The 17,410-nt window shown below is 51.5% G+C and overlaps 10 protein-coding genes across 10 annotated transcripts; 6 read left to right on the forward strand and 4 right to left on the reverse strand.

Annotated features, from left to right (window-relative positions):
• The first annotated feature begins 101 nt into the window (after positions 1-101).
• On the forward strand, positions 102-877 carry ASPSYDRAFT_50306 (cupin domain-containing protein). The gene is made up of 2 exons (XM_040848041.1): positions 102-497; positions 557-877. Exons 1-2 carry the CDS (start codon positions 204-206, stop codon positions 869-871), a joined length of 609 nt encoding a protein of 202 aa, XP_040698064.1. The 5' UTR covers positions 102-203; the 3' UTR covers positions 872-877.
• plyC (polysaccharide lyase family 1 protein) lies at positions 703-2,605 on the reverse strand. Its single transcript, XM_040851118.1, has 4 exons — positions 2,211-2,605; positions 1,773-2,125; positions 1,450-1,707; positions 703-1,385 (listed from the first exon to the last, which is right to left on the reverse strand). Exons 1-4 carry the CDS (start codon positions 2,570-2,572, stop codon positions 1,063-1,065), a joined length of 1,296 nt encoding a protein of 431 aa, XP_040698065.1. The 5' UTR covers positions 2,573-2,605; the 3' UTR covers positions 703-1,062.
• Positions 2,606-3,287: 682 nt separating this feature from the next.
• ASPSYDRAFT_94018 (hemerythrin domain-containing protein) lies at positions 3,288-3,931 on the forward strand (the record flags this gene model as incomplete). The annotated part of the gene is made up of 2 exons (XM_040852924.1): positions 3,288-3,521; positions 3,596-3,931. The coding sequence occupies 2 exons, from the start codon at positions 3,288-3,290 to the stop codon at positions 3,929-3,931; spliced, it is 570 nt and encodes a 189-aa protein (XP_040698066.1).
• An 81-nt stretch (positions 3,932-4,012) lies between these two features.
• On the reverse strand, positions 4,013-5,291 carry ASPSYDRAFT_186378 (short chain dehydrogenase/reductase family protein; the record flags this gene model as incomplete). The annotated part of the gene is made up of 4 exons (XM_040843574.1): positions 4,013-4,380; positions 4,444-4,818; positions 4,912-5,122; positions 5,194-5,291. 4 exons carry the CDS (start codon positions 5,289-5,291, stop codon positions 4,066-4,068), a joined length of 999 nt encoding a protein of 332 aa, XP_040698067.1. The 3' UTR covers positions 4,013-4,065.
• A 345-nt stretch (positions 5,292-5,636) lies between these two features.
• Positions 5,637-6,691, forward strand: ASPSYDRAFT_35771 (alpha/beta hydrolase; the record flags this gene model as incomplete). Its single annotated transcript, XM_040845367.1, has 2 exons — positions 5,637-6,303; positions 6,360-6,691. The coding sequence occupies 2 exons, from the start codon at positions 5,637-5,639 to the stop codon at positions 6,689-6,691; spliced, it is 999 nt and encodes a 332-aa protein (XP_040698068.1).
• Positions 6,692-8,033: 1,342 nt separating this feature from the next.
• ASPSYDRAFT_35772 (intradiol ring-cleavage dioxygenase) lies at positions 8,034-9,312 on the forward strand (the record flags this gene model as incomplete). The annotated part of the gene is made up of 3 exons (XM_040845368.1): positions 8,034-8,277; positions 8,324-8,648; positions 8,700-9,312. The coding sequence occupies 3 exons, from the start codon at positions 8,034-8,036 to the stop codon at positions 9,310-9,312; spliced, it is 1,182 nt and encodes a 393-aa protein (XP_040698069.1).
• A 430-nt stretch (positions 9,313-9,742) lies between these two features.
• ASPSYDRAFT_161087 (GNAT family N-acetyltransferase) lies at positions 9,743-10,345 on the forward strand (the record flags this gene model as incomplete). The annotated part of the gene is made up of 2 exons (XM_040842957.1): positions 9,743-10,004; positions 10,050-10,345. 2 exons carry the CDS (start codon positions 9,743-9,745, stop codon positions 10,343-10,345), a joined length of 558 nt encoding a protein of 185 aa, XP_040698070.1.
• Positions 10,346-10,416: 71 nt separating this feature from the next.
• Positions 10,417-12,720, reverse strand: ASPSYDRAFT_160739 (Zn(II)2Cys6 transcription factor; the record flags this gene model as incomplete). Its single annotated transcript, XM_040842932.1, has 3 exons — positions 10,417-11,478; positions 11,525-12,432; positions 12,483-12,720. 3 exons carry the CDS (start codon positions 12,718-12,720, stop codon positions 10,417-10,419), a joined length of 2,208 nt encoding a protein of 735 aa, XP_040698071.1.
• A 197-nt stretch (positions 12,721-12,917) lies between these two features.
• ASPSYDRAFT_136387 (uncharacterized protein) lies at positions 12,918-14,573 on the reverse strand (the record flags this gene model as incomplete). Its single annotated transcript, XM_040840756.1, has 5 exons — positions 12,918-13,375; positions 13,410-13,830; positions 13,887-14,078; positions 14,127-14,388; positions 14,436-14,573. 5 exons carry the CDS (start codon positions 14,571-14,573, stop codon positions 12,979-12,981), a joined length of 1,410 nt encoding a protein of 469 aa, XP_040698072.1. The 3' UTR covers positions 12,918-12,978.
• Positions 14,574-15,860: 1,287 nt separating this feature from the next.
• On the forward strand, positions 15,861-17,289 carry ASPSYDRAFT_50311 (FAD-dependent oxidoreductase). The gene is made up of 3 exons (XM_040848042.1): positions 15,861-16,221; positions 16,286-16,403; positions 16,479-17,289. The coding sequence occupies exons 1-3, from the start codon at positions 16,088-16,090 to the stop codon at positions 17,214-17,216; spliced, it is 990 nt and encodes a 329-aa protein (XP_040698073.1). The 5' UTR covers positions 15,861-16,087; the 3' UTR covers positions 17,217-17,289.
• The last annotated feature ends 121 nt before the right edge of the window (positions 17,290-17,410 follow it).

Raw genomic sequence — 17,410 nt, forward strand, 5'->3', positions numbered from 1 at the left:
ACTCACGCTTCGACGCTCGATATGGCAAACTGTTTACTCGCATGTGTCTGATTAATCTGAGAGGTGGAATGCGCCTACTCATGATGGAAGGCGACGTCACACCCGACACCACCGAGCCACACAGTGATGGCGAATAGGCCCAGTCATCGCGACATAAGAACCATGGCCTGACACTGAAATATTGCAAATCAATTATATCGATGATGAATGGACCCGCACTATTTAAGCTATCCAGAAACCTCCGCCTCGACGTCCTCGCGAATACCAGATTAACGCGACAACCGATTCGCTTCTCACGCAAGCTATACTCAACAAAATCACACCCAGCCCAGGGACACAGGATGGTCAGCAACCCACCCCCGAATGAGATGGTCTACCTTCCGGGGATCCTATCCCCGAACCGCTCCTTTGGAGTGTTCCGCAAAGTTGTCCATACCGGACTTTACTCGCAATTCGTTGCAATGGAAATCCCAGTGAATGGAGAAATAGGCGACGAGGTATGCGGACCATGAATTCACACGAGGTATATTATGGGGAACACTAACTTTTGCACTAGAAACACACCGTCGACCAGATCCTGCTCTTCACACATGGCACCGGCAAGGCGATTGTGGCGGGCAAGGAACAGAAGGTCAAGGAGGGGGATGTAGTAATTGTCCCCGCGGGAACCCAACATCAGTTTCTGAACGCGGGAGATGTTCCGCTGGAGGTGGTAACTATCTACTCCCCTGCCGAGCATGATCCCAGGACAATCCATGAGACCAAAGCCGAGGGGGATGCGCAGGAGGAGGCGGGAGAGGACGAGGCACCGCAGTGGAGTCAGAGAAGCAAACCCGAGAACGAAAAATTGGGTATAGTGAAGGTGGATTAAGGATGGGTTACCGTACAGTCTATGAAGTTCAATTATTTCTGCTTGGTGTTTGAATACTCCTGGGAGGAATGTGGTGCTTTTAAGCAAAGGGGCTAATATTTACGAATAGTTGCGAGATAACAAAAATAAAGCTATGGCCACAGATATATACAACATAATACATACAATGATGTTATAACGATGTTACTATACTAACGCCGTGTGCTGGTACTGTTTGCCTGCGACGCATAACTAGCAGGGACCAACGAGTTGGCCCAAACCTCCAACCACGAGTAGCCCGTGTCGCTATCGATTTCTGTCGAATCCTTCACATTCGGATCAGTCCCTAGATCGGCCTCCACATCATCGGGGATACCATCGCCATCGGTATCAGTCGGCGTGGAGCCGCCGTCCAAGTCACCAACTCCACCAAAGTCGTCCTCGTCGGAGATCAAGGCGCCGTCCTTTCCGTATGAGAGGACCTGCTGGACGAGGTTGGTGTCCACGTCGTCGCGGACAAGAGAGGCACCGACGTCTATAGTACGCTCGCTTAGCGAACTCGGCTCTTTATGTATTGTGGATAGAAGGGAAAGACATACTCTCAGTAACATAGGTGACGGCCTCATCGGGGGTCAAGATATTCTCCACAGCAGGGTAGTCGTACTTGGTGTCGATGATCTCCATGCCGCCGTAGCTATCCGATGAAGCGCCGAGTTCCGAGCCAGACAGAGTCCCATCCTGGTCTGGGTCGTAGAAGTTGTTCTCCACGTAGCCGTGGAAGTTGGCGTTTCCTCGCGTAAACGCCGTCACGCTGGTCGAGGGGCCGCTGATGAAGTAGTTGCCGATGATGTTGACATCTGTAGGTACCAGTTAGTTATATCGCATTGAAATAAATACAGATGAGAGAAAGGACGAAGCATACTCGACTCCCCGTCCGAGTCTCCAGCAATATACCCCCCACCGCCGCCCCAGTTATACACCACGTTATTCGTAAACTCATTCACCCCCTTCACCTTTGGGTTCCGCGTCTTGTTATCGATGTAAAGGTTCCGGAACAGCGACACCCCGCCGTCTGTCTGCATCAGGCCCCCGCACGAGTGCGTCTCCAGGCCCTGCGCGATAATCGTGTTCTGCACCGTGATATTCTCTGCCGTCCCGCTGATCGAGAACGTCTCATCCCGGCCCCAGGACACGGAGAGATGGTCGAAGATCATGTTTTTGCCTTCTGCAATGGTGATTCCGTCCTTTCCTGAGTCGCCGCCGCGGCCCATTCGACTATAGACACATTAACTTCCTGAAACCTGCTATAAAGGGACGCTACCTAGGAATGGAATTGGGGGTGGGGGGAGGAGCAGCATACATCCGGATATACCGCACAATCGCATCATCCGCGTTCGAAAACGACCAGCCGTTCCCGTAAACCGTGATCCCATCGCCTGGCGCCGTCTGTCCCAGAATCGTCACGCGCTTGGAAACGACAAGGCGGTCCTCGATGTTGATGACTCCGCCGACGGCGAAGACGACGATGCGGTCGGTCGCGGACACGGCATCACGCAGGGACCCCTCGCCTGAGTCCTCGAGGTTCGTGACGACGTAGACATCGCCGCCGCGGCCGCCGACGGCGTTGGCGCCGAAGCCTTCTGCGCCGGGGAAGGCGACGAGAGCGCTGGCTGAGGTGGTGAGGCCTAGGAAGGCGAGGAGGAGGGCTCGGGGGAGCTGCATGTTGTTAGGATCTTGGATGTGCTGCTTGGACGCTGTCTGAATATGGGGTGGGAATGCAGGGGTTGTGATTGTTTTATATACGCACTCGATCTTATATTAATGCTTTATTGGCATGAATCAATGCGCGACGCCGCCCAGGGAGACTTGGTGAAGAGCATTGCCTGATGAGGAACGGGCCGAACGTGCAGAAACGACGAGTTCAGGTCCAGCTTTGGATAGATTAATCTTTCTTTCCACTTTAATCTGCTGCACGAGTCAGGAGTCAGGGCCGTTGACTCGCTCGCGGCTAAGATGTGAAACGTGGAGTTGATCTGCGTAGAGGATAGATTGGCGGCGTCCCAGGTTCCACCTATAACGGCGGGACAATAGATGTGAGAAATATTATTGGCTTGATTTAGCCTTCATTGTCTGTGCGGTGTCTTGAAGAACCAATGCATGGATAAGAACTAGACTGCCTTGTATGGCATTTTGGTGTTCGCGTGTATACTAGCTATGGGTCAAGATCGGAAGTAGATGGCAAGGTGAACCATGGTTCTATCCCCTTCACCATGACGTCGAGGACATCCGAAAGAACCGTTCTAGACTGGCGCATGAGGAATATACCGGCGGTCCTCATGACCTGTACGGAATATACCCGTCGGGGTGGTTGTCGGTCATCTTACAAGTCTAGATACCATATTAACAACGACTCTATCTATCGTACCAAAGCATAGCCATGACACCCAGCATCAGCGCCACAGTCAAGCAGGATCACCTTACGATCCAAGCAATCTACCAGCGCATCGTTGCGTCGGACAACCGCGATGAACAGATCCGCTGGCAGAACCTGTTTGTCTGGGAGGTCGCGCGCAACACCGTTGGCGAAGAACTAGTTCTATACCCAGCACTCGAGAAGCACGTCCAGGGCGGTGACCGTCTTGCGAAGAAGGGAAGACAGGAAAACCAGGAGGTAAACCTATCATCTATACCCATTCCGCGTCTATCCGGATCAGAAGACTGACCACAGCGATGCATGATGTACAGACTAAAAACCGCCTCAAGGCGTTTCAACAACTCGATCCGTCAAATAAAGACTTCAAGCCGATGATCATGACTCTGATGGACGATCTGGGAAGGCACATGCATGCCGAGGAGATGGAGGACCTGGCGATCCTCGAGGAGACGCTCTCCCCGCGCGAGAGTCGGAGTCTGGCCAAGTCGTTTACGAGGACGAAGATCTTTGTCCCGTCAAGAGCCCATCCTCACCTGCCTAGTAAACCGCCATTTGAAACGGCCGTGGGATTGGTCGCCGCACCGTTTGACCAGATGATGGATTTGTTTAGGAAGTGGCCGCATAAGGATCTGGTTGGGCCGGAGTGAGAGACTGTATATACTTGCACCTGGTATGTTGATATGCTAGTAGATGGCAGACTGTAACATTGAAGGACATTGAAGGACCATAAGGGATTGTATTCTCGCAAGTTACTTTTATCAAACACTGTTATATTACCTGTTTATACTTTTACATCCCAATCCACCATTCCTCCCTCACCAACCTTGTCTTCAATCATCTTATGACTCAAATCCCACAACGCTGCACCCAGTCCCAAATTCGATGCCTGGGCCGTCTCCTTGCCCGGCTGTCCTGGGTCTGTGAAGTAGTACCCATTCCAGCCCTTCTCCTCGACCTCGGGACTTGTAGCCGCATACAGCGCACTGAAGGACCCTTGTTCCGGACTACGGCCGATGGTCGTCATCGCCGTTGTTATCAGTTTACCTAGGAGACCGGGGTACGCATCTTTCCATTGCTGCTGCATAGCCGTGTTGACCTGCATCATGTCAGTACCAGTAATAAATTCTTGGTAGGAGGAAGAGAACGGAACTATACGCACAGCACCAGGATGCACAGCGAGCGCAAAAACCCGATCCTCATTCGGCCGAATTACCCGGTCCAAAAGCCCATACTTCACGCCGAGTATGATTGCCAGTTTTGTGCGCGCGTACAGCTGCGTCGGGTCTTTACTGGAGTCGTTGATTTCCTCCTTTGATGCGAACTTCGTGCTTGATGTTGTCGCGCGATGCACCTCCGACGCTTCGAAGACGATCCGTGGCGCAGGCGTATCTGCCCTCTGGGATGTCTTGCGGAGAAGCGGGTAGAGGAGGTTCACGACGTAGAACTGGCCAAGCCAGTTTACCTGGAAGATCCGTTCGTATCCGTCGACTGTTTCGCCGTATTGGTTTGCGTTGATGCCGGCGGAGAGGATGAGCTGTGGTTAACCATATGCCTAATTAGCGCGCCATCCTAAGCTTTAAAACCGCCCCATGATAAAGGTGATGAAAATAAAGGGGGGATATCATACAAGATCCAATCTCTCCTCGCTCTTGCAAATACCCGTAAAAACATTCTTCACCTGGTTCAAATTCCCCAGGTCGCATTCCACCCACTCGATCTGCGCCTTCTGCCCTGATTCCTCTTTAATCTTGTCAATCGCGGCCTCGCCCTGTTCTTCTTTGCGGTTGACCATTATCACGCGCGCCCCGTTTAGGGCGAAGGCGCGAGATATTTCATATCTAATGGTTTATTTGCTTGGGTTAGTATCTGAGACTGCGGAGGTGGGAGGTAGGGTAGGGAAGCTGCGAACCCTATACCCAGTGCACCACCGGTAACTAGTGCAACGCGACCGGTTAAGTCGTGGATTTCCTTCTTCGGACCGATTACGGGATGGAGGGCGGATTGCATTCTGGAATTTAGTATCTGAAACGATTGTATCGATGGTCGCTTGAAGTACTGTGTGGAGGGGTAGAATCTGGTAGAGATGCTGCTGCTGGTTTTATATATTCGGGCGAGATAACGGGCACGACAGGTCAGCTCCATGCAATTGTGATATCAGAACATTTTTAGAGGGATGAAAAGGACTTGATTGAGGAGATGTGTTGTAGATCGGCACACCATGTCAATCAACGGGGCTTGATTGTCACTTCATTATGACGTTAAGATCTAGATCAGCTTCCTCGGCAGTAAAAGCCTGGATCACCGTGACTCCTCGTATATCAATATTTCGTGTTTTGAAGTATAATTATAATAATGGCATCCAGATCAGCAGGGAAAACAGATCTCGACCCCGAGGTATCCAGCTTCCTCAAATCCAACCCACAGCTCTGTCTAGGCGGGGGCAATCTCCTACAAGAGCGGCGAATCCACGCAGAGGTATTCGGCTTCACGAACCAGCCTGAATCTCTGCAATCCAGGATCGGCCATGTTGAATTCACAGGTATTCGCGGTCCGCAGGGGATAATTAACCTGCGAGTCCTGTACCCTACAACACCCCTGCAAGACCCAAAGTCCGGCCTAGTCCCCGCACTCATATACTTCCACGGCGGCGGGTACACAGTCGGATCCGGAGACGAGTTTGAGAACGGATGCTGCATTCTTGCAGAGAAGGCCGGTCTCCAGGTTTATCTCGTGGACTACCGGCTTGCGCCGGAGTGGTCGTACCCGACGCAGCTGGATGAGTATGAGTATGTGATCGACTGGCTCCGCGGATCGGGGGGTAAAGAGCGCAGTGTTGATCCTGATCTGGTATTTGGAGCCGGGGATAGTGCTGGTGGGAACATGACTTCTGGGGTCTCGTTGAGACGACGTGATGCAGGACGTGCGCAGATGGCGGGCATATTTCTACTTTATCCTGAAGCGAGGCTACCGTTTGATACCAGTGCCGCGACGGAAAATAATGCTGGGCCGTATCTTAGCTGTGAGTGACTACTTTCTACACAGTAGCTGAATTGTGCCATTCTTACTGTCATCCAGGTAATGGCATTTTCGAGTTCGCGAGAAATTATATCCCCCCAGGAGTGCCGCCGTCAACTCCGTATATATCTCCAGGACAACAACCAATACCCAAACTGAGGGGCCTCTCACCTGCTAGTATTTACACCTGTGGCTTTGACTGCCTGCGGGATGTTGGGGTCGAGTTTTCCTCCAAGTTAGAGGAGGCAGGCAATCAGGTAAATTGGCATCACTACGAGACACTATGTCATGGTTTTCTGCAAATCGCGCCGTGGAGTGCCGCTGCCATGGATGCATTACTGCAAGTTGCAAAGGATGTGAAACAGTCAGCCCAACAGATCCAGGCACAATAGAGGTATTGTTCAAAGTGTAACAATGGTTATATACATATTAGAGATGAGTGCAGGAATCCCGACCACCAAGGAACACTAACGTGTCCTACCCATAGCACTGAAGTGTGGACATAAAGATAGCGTTTCAAAGTAGAATCCTTCTGGCCGTTTCAAGATCTTCAATTTCTCTACATAGTCGCAACCGTTGTTTGTGAATAACAGGATCCTCCTTGGCAATGTCTTCTAATTCCTGATCGGACAGCCGGTACAACGAAGGTCGACGAGAGAAGCTTCATGGAACTGTTCGAGCCATTGAGCAGATAGTAGTTTGTAGATTGCATGCAGATGTTGTCGACAAATCGGGACTGCACGACATGGTAATATGACTGCAATATACCATGGACCTGTTGAACCAACATCCTCACCCGTTCAAGGGCTCGAGTTAGGCAGGAACGACGAAGGTCGCGCCTTCCCAATGGGGGTGTCCTCGTATCATGGTGACAGGGATCATACGGCAATCGCAAGCAGGCGCAGGTCGGGTCGCACCTGCACAATTAAATAGTGCAGTTAGTTGCCTTATTTGTGCCTTATTTGACCCTGACAACAGTTGAATGTACGCCTCATAGATACGGGATCTGGTCTGAGGCAATGAGTGGGAGTGAATGGCCCTGACCCGACTCACGACTCCCGGCTGTATGTTAGGGCTTCGGAACCTTCCCAGTGCCATTGCCGACGGCACCCCGAAATATCCTAAGTTCCTAACATAGGCGCTCTTAGTGGCTGAGGCGAGGAGATGGGTCTCGCGACACTGGGACAAATAAAGACCGCCGATCAATGGAGTGACGGCGTCGTCACTCCTTTCCCATTGAGGGATTGTGGCCGACGAGCGGAGCCTCCAGCACGAGCGCCAAACCCGATGCATCTTAACAGACACCGTTAGGGCGTGGCTGAGGAACTGCCACTTAGTAATCGGGATTCGAAAACCCCGGGCACGTAGACCTTCTTTCTTTGCTGGACAGACCGTGGAAGGACGTAGTGGAGCCCGTTGAGGATCCGCTAAGCTCATACCAAGCACTGGACTGCAAAGGCATACGCGGCGCCAAGCAGTCCCGCTGCTTCACACAGCCTAGCAGAATGAGCGGACTATCGTCGAGCTCTATTTTAAGGCTGAAGAGAGCCTATAGTTTTTGTCTGATTACGCATCCCGTGCTTCAATTCCGATATGGATGAAACCACAATGGATACGGGTTACGCGGTCTCGAACGAGGCTGCCTGGGGGAGGAATGGTATAAGTAGAGGGCGAGATGCTGGGAAATGGAGCAAAGATCGTTAACGACTGATTACTCTTCATTTCGCCTTTATAATGCGCTTCTCCAGTTTTCTCACTCTCACTGCCGCTACTCTGGCTCTCGCCCATCCGGGTGAGAAACACGACCCTGCGGTTCTCAAGAGGGAAATCAGGGCTCGCGATGCCCAGGCAGTCAGGGCAAGGCAGGCCTTGAACACCTGCTCCAACTCAAATGCCGCTGTTCAGTTGAACCAGCGCAACATTGCTCGTCGTGCACACACCACTCGCGAGCTGCGCAAAGAAAAGGGCATTACTGGGAGTGAGTCTCCTTTCCCCGTTGCAGGAACAGGTGGCTGACTTGTTAGACCCCCGAAAGTGGCACAGAGATCTAGCAGCCCTGGAAGAATGGGAGGCTATCGACCACAACAAGACTGGTATCCTGAACTACGGACCCAACACTCATGAAGAGGCAATCTTTGGCGGCAACACCAGTGCCATCCTCGCACCCACGGTCACCGACGGCCCGTATTACATTTGGGGGGAGATGACTAGGGAAGACGTGAGAGAGGAGTTGTACTGTGATGGTGTCGACCTCTTCCTCGAGGTGCAATACATCGATGTCAACACTTGCCGGCCCATCCAAGGTGCCTACGTTGATATCTGGAACGCCAATGCTACTGGCATCTACAGGTAAGCTTTCTCCAAACATATCCTGTCTGTCAGGTCACTAACATACCGCAGTGGTGTCGTCGCCCAAGGTAACGAGGCCCAGGACGGCTGGGACTCTACCTATCTCCGGGGTATCCAAGAGTCCAACGAAGACGGCATCGTCACCTTCAAGACCATCTTCCCCGGTCACTACGACGGCCGTGCAACGCACACCCATCTCCTCACCCACCTCGGGTCCAGTGTCAACCGCAACAACGGCACTCTCCAGGTCGGCACCGGCAGCGTCGCACACATCGGCCAGCTGTTCTGGAACGAGGTGCTCCGCTCTGCCGTGGAGGAGCTATCTCCCTACAGCGAAAACACACAGGAAATTACCAGTAACGCAGAGGACATGTGGAGTGTCGAACAGGCCAGCTCCGACTACGACCCTTTCCCTGAATACGTCTACCTCGGCAACGGACTGCAGGATGGCCTGTTCGCGTGGATCCAGATCGGTATTAATGCGTCTGCCGACTACACGGACAACTCCTACTACAGCATTGCTGGGTACTACGATGAGAACGGCGGCCACGAGAACACTGACAGCAGTGCGATGGGAGGTGGTGGTGGCGGTGGTCCCGGCGCGTCTGGTGCTCCCTCTGGCGCTATGCCAAGTGGTACCGCTGCGCCTTCATCGTCTGCTTGAGTGCCTTTAGGATTGTATCTATATAGAACATTGCCTGATGTTATAGATCTGATTTATAATAGAACACGTTGATCGTCACATCTGCCAAGAATAGCGTCAAGCTTCACGTAAATCGTGCGATTCGGACCCTTACCCGAACAAGTGGACACTGGTGTCTTTCTATAAAATCGGTTAGCAGACCGACTCGCTAGATAAGTAATCAAGTGAATATATAAAAGGCATGACCCATATCCGAGCTTTATGCATGTTTGACGCCATTAAAAGACACATTGATGAGCAAGACCGATGTGACTCACACACCCTCGTATTCAGAGAGTATAAGAACCACAACTCTACCAGAAAACCGCACTTTCAACAGTTAACATCTATCTTGCTATAATTCCAATTTACCCTTCCCAACAAAAATCAATTCTGATAAGGAATAAAAAAAATGCCCCTTCCCAAATCCCCCAAGCAATGGACAAAACAAACCGACAACCAAACCTTCCTCATCTCAACAGACAACTCGCTCCTCTCAATCCCAGCAATAAACGCTGCTCTCGCATCTGACGCTATCTACTGGGCGAGTCCATTTCCGGAGAAGATACTGCAGGGGATAGTTAACAACTCCTTCTGTTACGGGCTATACAAAACAACAACAACAACAGCAACAGCATCGTCGAGCGAGAATACAGCCCAAGGCCCAGATGGAAGTGCCGATGGAAATGGGAACGGAAACGACGGTAGTCAGGCTTCAGATATAGAGCAGGTTGGATTCGCACGCCTCGCTACAGATTGGTACACATTCGCCTACTTAACCGATGTATACATTCTGCCTGAGTACCAGGGGTTTGGACTGGGCGGGTGGTTACTCGACTGCGTTGATGAGCTTGTGCGGGAGATGCCGTATCTGAGGTGGTTTATTCTGCGGACGGGGTCGGAGAAGAGCGTCAAGGCTTACGAGAGGAGAATGGGGATGGAGGTCCTTGCTAATGGTGAGGTTGCGAATGGGACTGTGTGTATGGGGAGGAGGGGGAAGGGGAATCTGGTGTGATTTTGGATGTTACATCCCCCTTCACCCCTCACTAAACTGGATATTATTTATTATACAGAACTAGAATTAGACTAGCAAAACATGGGCCAGATTCCCTGATCTTTCGAGACGTCAATCCACGTTGGTAACGGCTCTCGGCGATTCGCAGCCAACTGTGCATCCTGCCTTCCCCATACCTCGAAGATCATGTTTTCTGCGATTTTGAAAGGTGCAAGTCCACTTTTCAGCTTTGCCTTCTCCAGCAATTGAATAATCGATTCTCGTTGCGCTGACGTTGTAGCTTCACACCCAGCAACAAAGATAGGCCACAGAGTCCCCGGGCCCAGGGGGTCTTTTTCACTGAGACCGGAATGAAACGCCGAGAGTGCGACGATGACATGCTCAACCTCATTTTGTAAGATCGCCGGGTGGATTTGGCGGACGCGGCGGTAGAAGAAGATCAGGAGGGCGGAGTTGAAAGCCTGAAGGACGAGGGCGTAATTCATTGCGTGGTGGTGTCCGTGTTCGGTAGGATGGGTACCTGGCTTTATTCCACGCGCCCCAAATGAATGAATGGCAGACTCAAGACGCGAGGCCCGATCCTGCAGTGCTTGGTGCGTATTGCAGCTCATTACGACATCTGTGTTTTGGCCGTTGCGCACTGCTTCCATCACGTTTCCCAGTCGGGTCGTTTGCGAGAGCAGACTGAGCCAGGTTTCTGGAATGCCGTAGACTTGCTTTCCTAGGGTTTCGGTTGAAAGACGGGAATCTTGTAAGTGGATGTCTGTGAGGTCAGCGCGCTGGCACTTTGGCTCGTCGATATTGAGGTCGTTCTCGGACTTTTCAATGTGGAGAAAGTCGTCTAGGCGGATGCCCTGTATGGTTCGCGGTATTGAGCGCTCATTGTTTGTGGGGGCTGTCGAGCGCTGCGGCTGGGAGTGGTTATAGATGTTGAAGGCGTTGTAATAAGAGTTGGAGAGGCTGTAGTCGTGAAGGACGTAAGTGCTTTCGCCCGCAATTCGCAGCCAAGTGTAGACGTTAATCAAAAGGCGAAGTTTTCGCGAGACTCGGCGCTTCGGTAGACAACGGAGACGGAGGAGGCGCTCTGCGTCCACGAGACATCGTCTGGCGTCTCGGTCTTGGCCAGAGAATATCTATCCTTTGTCAGTACACGTTAGATTGGGATAAGTGGGTTCATACTGCAAATTCCGTCATGCCGTAAAGCGCCATCAGTTGGTCTTTGAGCTTAGCCTTTCGTGGACTTCCAGTTTCCTCGCTAAGAGATATTCGCATATGATATTTGGCTTCCTCGTAGCCGCGATCTGCGAGTTGTTTCCAGTAGTTCGATAATGGATCGTTACTGTCCAGCGACGGCTTCATGGCAATGTCAATGGCAGAGCATGCTAGAATAATATACAAATGTGCCTGTCGGGCATGGGTAACATGTTCATACTGAGTTACTGTTAGCTCTCCCAACGTAAGTAGCGCGGCAGACATGTTGATGATCTCCCATGGAGACTTATTGCTCAGCGGAACAGTGGTCATTTGCGGTATAACGCTCTTTTGGAAGTTTTTCAATAGCTCGGATGCATGTTTCAATAAATCATGACTAGGGTCTGATCGGCCGGAAGCGGTCTGTTGATGAACTCCGTCCTCTAACGACTTCGGTTGAACTTCAGAGTCGTCGAAAGTAGGGCATGGTGTAGATGAACTACCAACCAGGGACGCGTCAAATGGAGATGCGGCTGCAAAGTCGAAAAGGGATTCCGGATCAAATGGAGGAAGGTCAGTATCAAGTTCGAGGAGATCAGCCCATTCGAGCAGATCATCCAGAGAAGGCGCGGAAACCTCTGGAACGGGCTGTGGTCTAGCGGCTGTTAATGCAATGTCGAGCCCGGGCTCCCCAAGCGCTGGGTTAAGATGCGTATCTTGCAGCTTGGTCGAGGCAGGAGAGATATCAAGAACACTGAACGGCCCAATTCTAGCCTCCTGCGCCGTAGCGCAGCAGAGGTCTTTGGACAACAAATCGATCTCATCCAACGACGCATCGACAGAGCCTCGTAGGAGACCCTTGCTAAGAGCCACGCCCATCAACCGCCGATCTTGTTCTGCACAACATCAGCATCTCAAGTACATGACACGAATGCAAGGCAGCTACCGGTGAATAGTTGACGACGGATGCCAAAGCAAGCGACAGGCCCGTCCTTGATCACTGCACGTGAACGCTTTCGAGGTGGCGTCCATTGAATTTCGTCTGCAAACCCCTCGCAGGTCAAGCCTAGTGCTGCACATGTCTGGCAGGCAGGGCGCTTGGTGTCACACCTTACATGCCGCCGTCTGCATGTCTTGCAGCTGCCTAGGAGATGTGTGCGCCGCGCTTTGGGTCGTGGAGGCATAGCCGCGGAACGAGTTGAAGCGCCCATTTGGGCTGAAACAAAGATTGACGAACGAGGAATAGATGATGCATCGATATAGGCAACGTAATATCGTTGATGTCCTGTAGAGAATGGTTCTAGTTATGATGGTCGGAGCAACCCCGCCGGGGATCAGCTGACCGGAACGACTTTCCTCGTCTTTTTTTTTTGAACTTATCCCGAGTCTTTTATTCGCTAATCTACTTCTATACTCCACTGTGATTCAGTTTGTGTATGTACTCAGCTCGAATTCGAGTTGTCGGCGCAAGACCACGCTGCAGAACCCCCCGACTCCCGGTAAGTCTCGATAATGCCCACAACTGCACCATAAGTCCCCCCAACCATGAGGAATGTGCCGGCAAGCAATACGAAACCGCACCAGGCAACCATGAACTTCCACTTGAGCGTGCGGTCCCCTGTTTTCCAGTTATCGTACAACCACATTCCAGCGTAAGGGTGGAAATTCAAGAACGACCCCAGCAGCGCCCCGATTAGCGAGATCAAGCCCGAAAAGACGGGGATCGCGCTCGCAACGATGTACGCGCCAACTGAGCCAGGTAGCCCAGTGGACCGCGCTGTTAGAGGTAAGATGGTCGGAGCCGCGGAGGATGCGGACAAAAATGTGCTTGGCGGAGATCTGCAAAGCAAAAAGAAGACGTTAGTCGGTGTACATGTGGAAGAAGGCAAGCTTGATACGTACATGGACGAAGAGAACACAAGAGACAATCAGACCGGGTAGAGAGATTCCGTATGATACTTTCTTGACTATGTCTCCTGCTGACCCCAGGGCAGGCGACGCGACATATGACCCACAGTAATAATATATAACGGTGCCGACGATGATATACACGATAGTAACGGCAGTCTGGCACACTGCAAGGGCCCGGGGGTATAAGAGTGGTTCACGCATCTCAGAGACAATGTTGAAGAAAATGGGCGTCCCTGAGTAGGTGAAGACAAGACTCGACACCGCAGAGATTGCATCGGTGAAGTCTGGTGAATTAGCCAACTTATAATCAGATGTCCATTCGCCGGCTTGAGGTGCTGCTGAAGGGCGATCCTGGAGGCCAACCCCAATAGTGACGACAAATACTGAGAATATCCTGTCAATGAAGGCAAATGGGGAAAGGCATGTTGACAAGTCTCACCTGAAGTAATAATACACACGGTGCCAATCCAAGCCAGGAAACCAATCCTATCAAGGGTTCGGATACTTCCAATCCCAAATCCAACAACCGCCGCAACAGCCACGAAGACCGCAGTACAAACGGCGTGACTGGACAGCGCATTAAGTGCAACGGAGATACTCAACATGGCTGATCCGACGGTAAAGGTGAAGTCTGAGACTGTTAGCAACGCGAAAAGCTGTCAACCAGAGCAGGACTCACCAAGGGCGTAGACACCACCAAAGAGCTCGTACCCTACTCGGCCGAAGAACATCCCTCCCACATCGCCAATGCCATAGACCTCGGGATGGCGGATCTTGAATACGCCAATCATATAGCTTGACCAGGTTGTAATTGCTGCAATAACTACTATCAGGATGTTTCCTGGCACAATACCCAAGGTCCCGAGGATGAGCGGCATGGAGAGGACACCGAGGCCAATCTGTGTTTTCATCATTAGGGCAGTCGTACCAAGCCACCCAAGCTAAATTGTCAGCGTATCTTTGTTGTCTTGGTATGGGAGGGGCATACATTGCGGTAATTGGGGCCATCCTCTGTGATGTTTCCAAAGACAGCATCGTTTGTGACGAGATTTTCAACCTTTCCAATGGATTCGGGCCCGGTATCGATGCCTCCAGGGCCGTCATTATTCTTGATATCTCGGTTCATAGTATGGACGTATATGCAGTTGAAAAGAAAGGGAAGTATACCAATGCGTCTCGCGGTGGAACGCTGGACTTAATATAATGCATGACCACCACAACTCAGTTAGCCAGCTTCGCCCCGCTGGCAGATAGACACCTAGCATTATCCAAGAAATTCATTCCGGAGAAGTGGAGCCATCCCCGGTTATCAGCAGCGAAAAAAATACTTGTGAGGGTTTATTGGTACATCGAGGTTGGGGGAGTGACGCGTGGAGGCCAGACCCCAGATTATCCACATGGGGAGGAGTGTCTGATATCACTCAAAGCAATCCGTTCCGTTACCACCAATAATAATATCACGTCGAGAGAGCTAGTATACCGATTCCGCGGACAAAGGATGTGATTATCAGCGTGCTCCCATAAGGGCTGGTCGTTTCCGGAACCACTTGCACTGGGAAGATAAGGGGAAGTATGGCGGAGTCTCTCTTTCACCGAAGTTTCCCCAGCATGCAGTTTGGAACTGATTTTTCGGGTTTTCTCCGGCAATTACACATCGGAACTCATGGTCATACTTCACCTAGGCTATAGTTTCATGATGCCATAGCGCCGGGACCCCTACCCAGGGCATGGTATAGGCATAATCGGGCCATGAATGCGAAGGTTTGTGATATAGAGGTCAATTCCACGTATAAAGTGAGCTGGAAATCTACCTAATTTCGATCGTTTAATTTTCAACATTCAAGACAATATTTCCGCCCATTCTTTCACCATGGCTCAACCTCAAGACCTCCAGGGAATAATGGTCGCCCTGATCACAACATTCACAACCGACTGGTCAGCAGTTGTCTACGAGGCACTCGTTCAGAACATCAGGCGTCTCATAGATGCAGGAGTCCACGGCCTAGTTCCCGGTGGAAGCACCGGGGAAATTGAAGAGTGAACTGGCAGCGGCCCTCAAGGGTGCTGGAATTAGTGTCGTTACATAGGTAGATCGAAGATATACCAGAAATTGAATTGTTTTCTCCAGATATCCGTTTCGTGCTCGTCCGCTTTGGGCCTTCCATTGATCATGAATATTGTAGCATTATGTGTCGTAGTAGAGAATCGGGATAGTATGGCTCAAAGGTGAAAGGCCAGTCAATTTGGCTATGAAGTCATGTAATTGGATTATCTGAACTCATTATCTTGCATCATGGACACTGTCTGTAACATTTTGCCAGGGAGGGGCAGTATATCAGGCTGGTCATATCGCGGCAGGTCGTTCCGGATTGTCTCCAACTACTCCACTCTCACTTCCCCACGCATCCAAAACCTTGGTATCAATTGAAACTATTCATGATTCTCACTTCCCGCTGAATATAGACGGAACACATTACTTTGCAAATAGACGGAAAGGTATTCCGCGGTGTAATACCCATAACCCAGGAAGCTCAGCCCAGCGGCTAGTATATGGGCTCGTCCACGGTAGGAAATATAAAATCAGTTCAGTTTCTGATTCACCTGCTCGACTCAATAAAATAAGCCCGTCGGAATTCCAAGATGGACGTCACAATAATTGGATCAGGCGTTATTGGCCTTTTCTCAGCCCTTGTCCTCACTGATGCCGGCTACAAAGTAACCATCGTCGCCCGCGATATGCCCGGCGACGAAAACCAGAACTGGGCGAGCCCTTGGTATGTTATTTCCACTCCATTCTCCGGTTTTGGTGATAGAAGTCATGCCTGACGCTGGACCCAGGGCTGGCGCGGCCATCTACCTCCACCCCGACGCCGACGCAGAGGGCCAGTCCCTCCAAACAGAATCGTTCAAATACTACTGGGCTCTTGCGCACACAGACCCGACGAGCGGGGTGCAGGTAAACTATCTATCCCAGTTAATTATTCGAACTCTCCATCGATCGAAATAAGGCTAATGTCCCCGTTCCCGCCAGGTCCGCAAAACAACAGAGTACTACGACGACCGCGACGACGACTCAACAGTCTGGTACAAGAAAGTCGTACCGGAGTATCGGCGTCTCCCGTCGAACTCCCTCTATCCCGGATCCAAGGTCGGCTTCACGTATCGCACTCTCGCCGTTAACCCCGGTGCGTTTCTACCCTGGATAAAGCAGAAGTTGGAAGCGCGCGGTGTGCGTTTTATTCGGAGGGAAATCAGATCTATTGCCGAGGCGAGGCGTCTAGCGCCGTGCGATGTCGTCGTGCATGCCTCCGGGCTTGGTGCGTCGTATCTCGCGAGTGACAAGGATGTTGTGCCGATCCGGGGACAGACAATGTTTGTGGAGACGGATTTTGATGAGATGGCTATGGTCCAGGGATCGCATTATACGTATGTGATTCCGCGGATGTTTACCGGGGGCGCGATTGTGGGCGGGGTAAGTCAGGAGGGGAATTTGGATACTGCGGTGGATGAGAGGTTGAGGCCGGATATTATGAGACGGGTGAGGAAGTTGGCGGAGGGGCGACTCGATGATATTGATCCGGAGAAGCAGTCGACGAGGGATATCGTGGCATTTCGGCCGGGGAGGAAGGGAGGATATCGGCTGGAGGCCGAGGGTGATGTAGTGCACGCCTACGGGTTTGGCAGTCTGGGGTATGTCTACAGTTATGGGGCAGCGCTGGAGGTGCGAAGGCTGGTGGAAAAGTCAGGTATGCCGAGGAGTCGATTGTGATTTGATTGAGATTTGAGATTTGAGATTTGAGACATGGTAATTATAGCCAATTCATATATTGTCAGTTCCTTGCCGCTGTTCCTAACTTACATTGAATATTGATACTGCATTGGCAGACTTCGTTATGCGCGGGAATAAGATGACTAGATGTACAGGGCGAGGTGCGTGCTGCCGGAGATAAACATTTAACCGGC

This window comes from Aspergillus sydowii (genome assembly GCF_001890705.1).
Source record: "Aspergillus sydowii CBS 593.65 unplaced genomic scaffold ASPSYscaffold_14, whole genome shotgun sequence".
NCBI lineage: Eukaryota > Fungi > Ascomycota > Eurotiomycetes > Eurotiales > Aspergillaceae > Aspergillus > Aspergillus sydowii.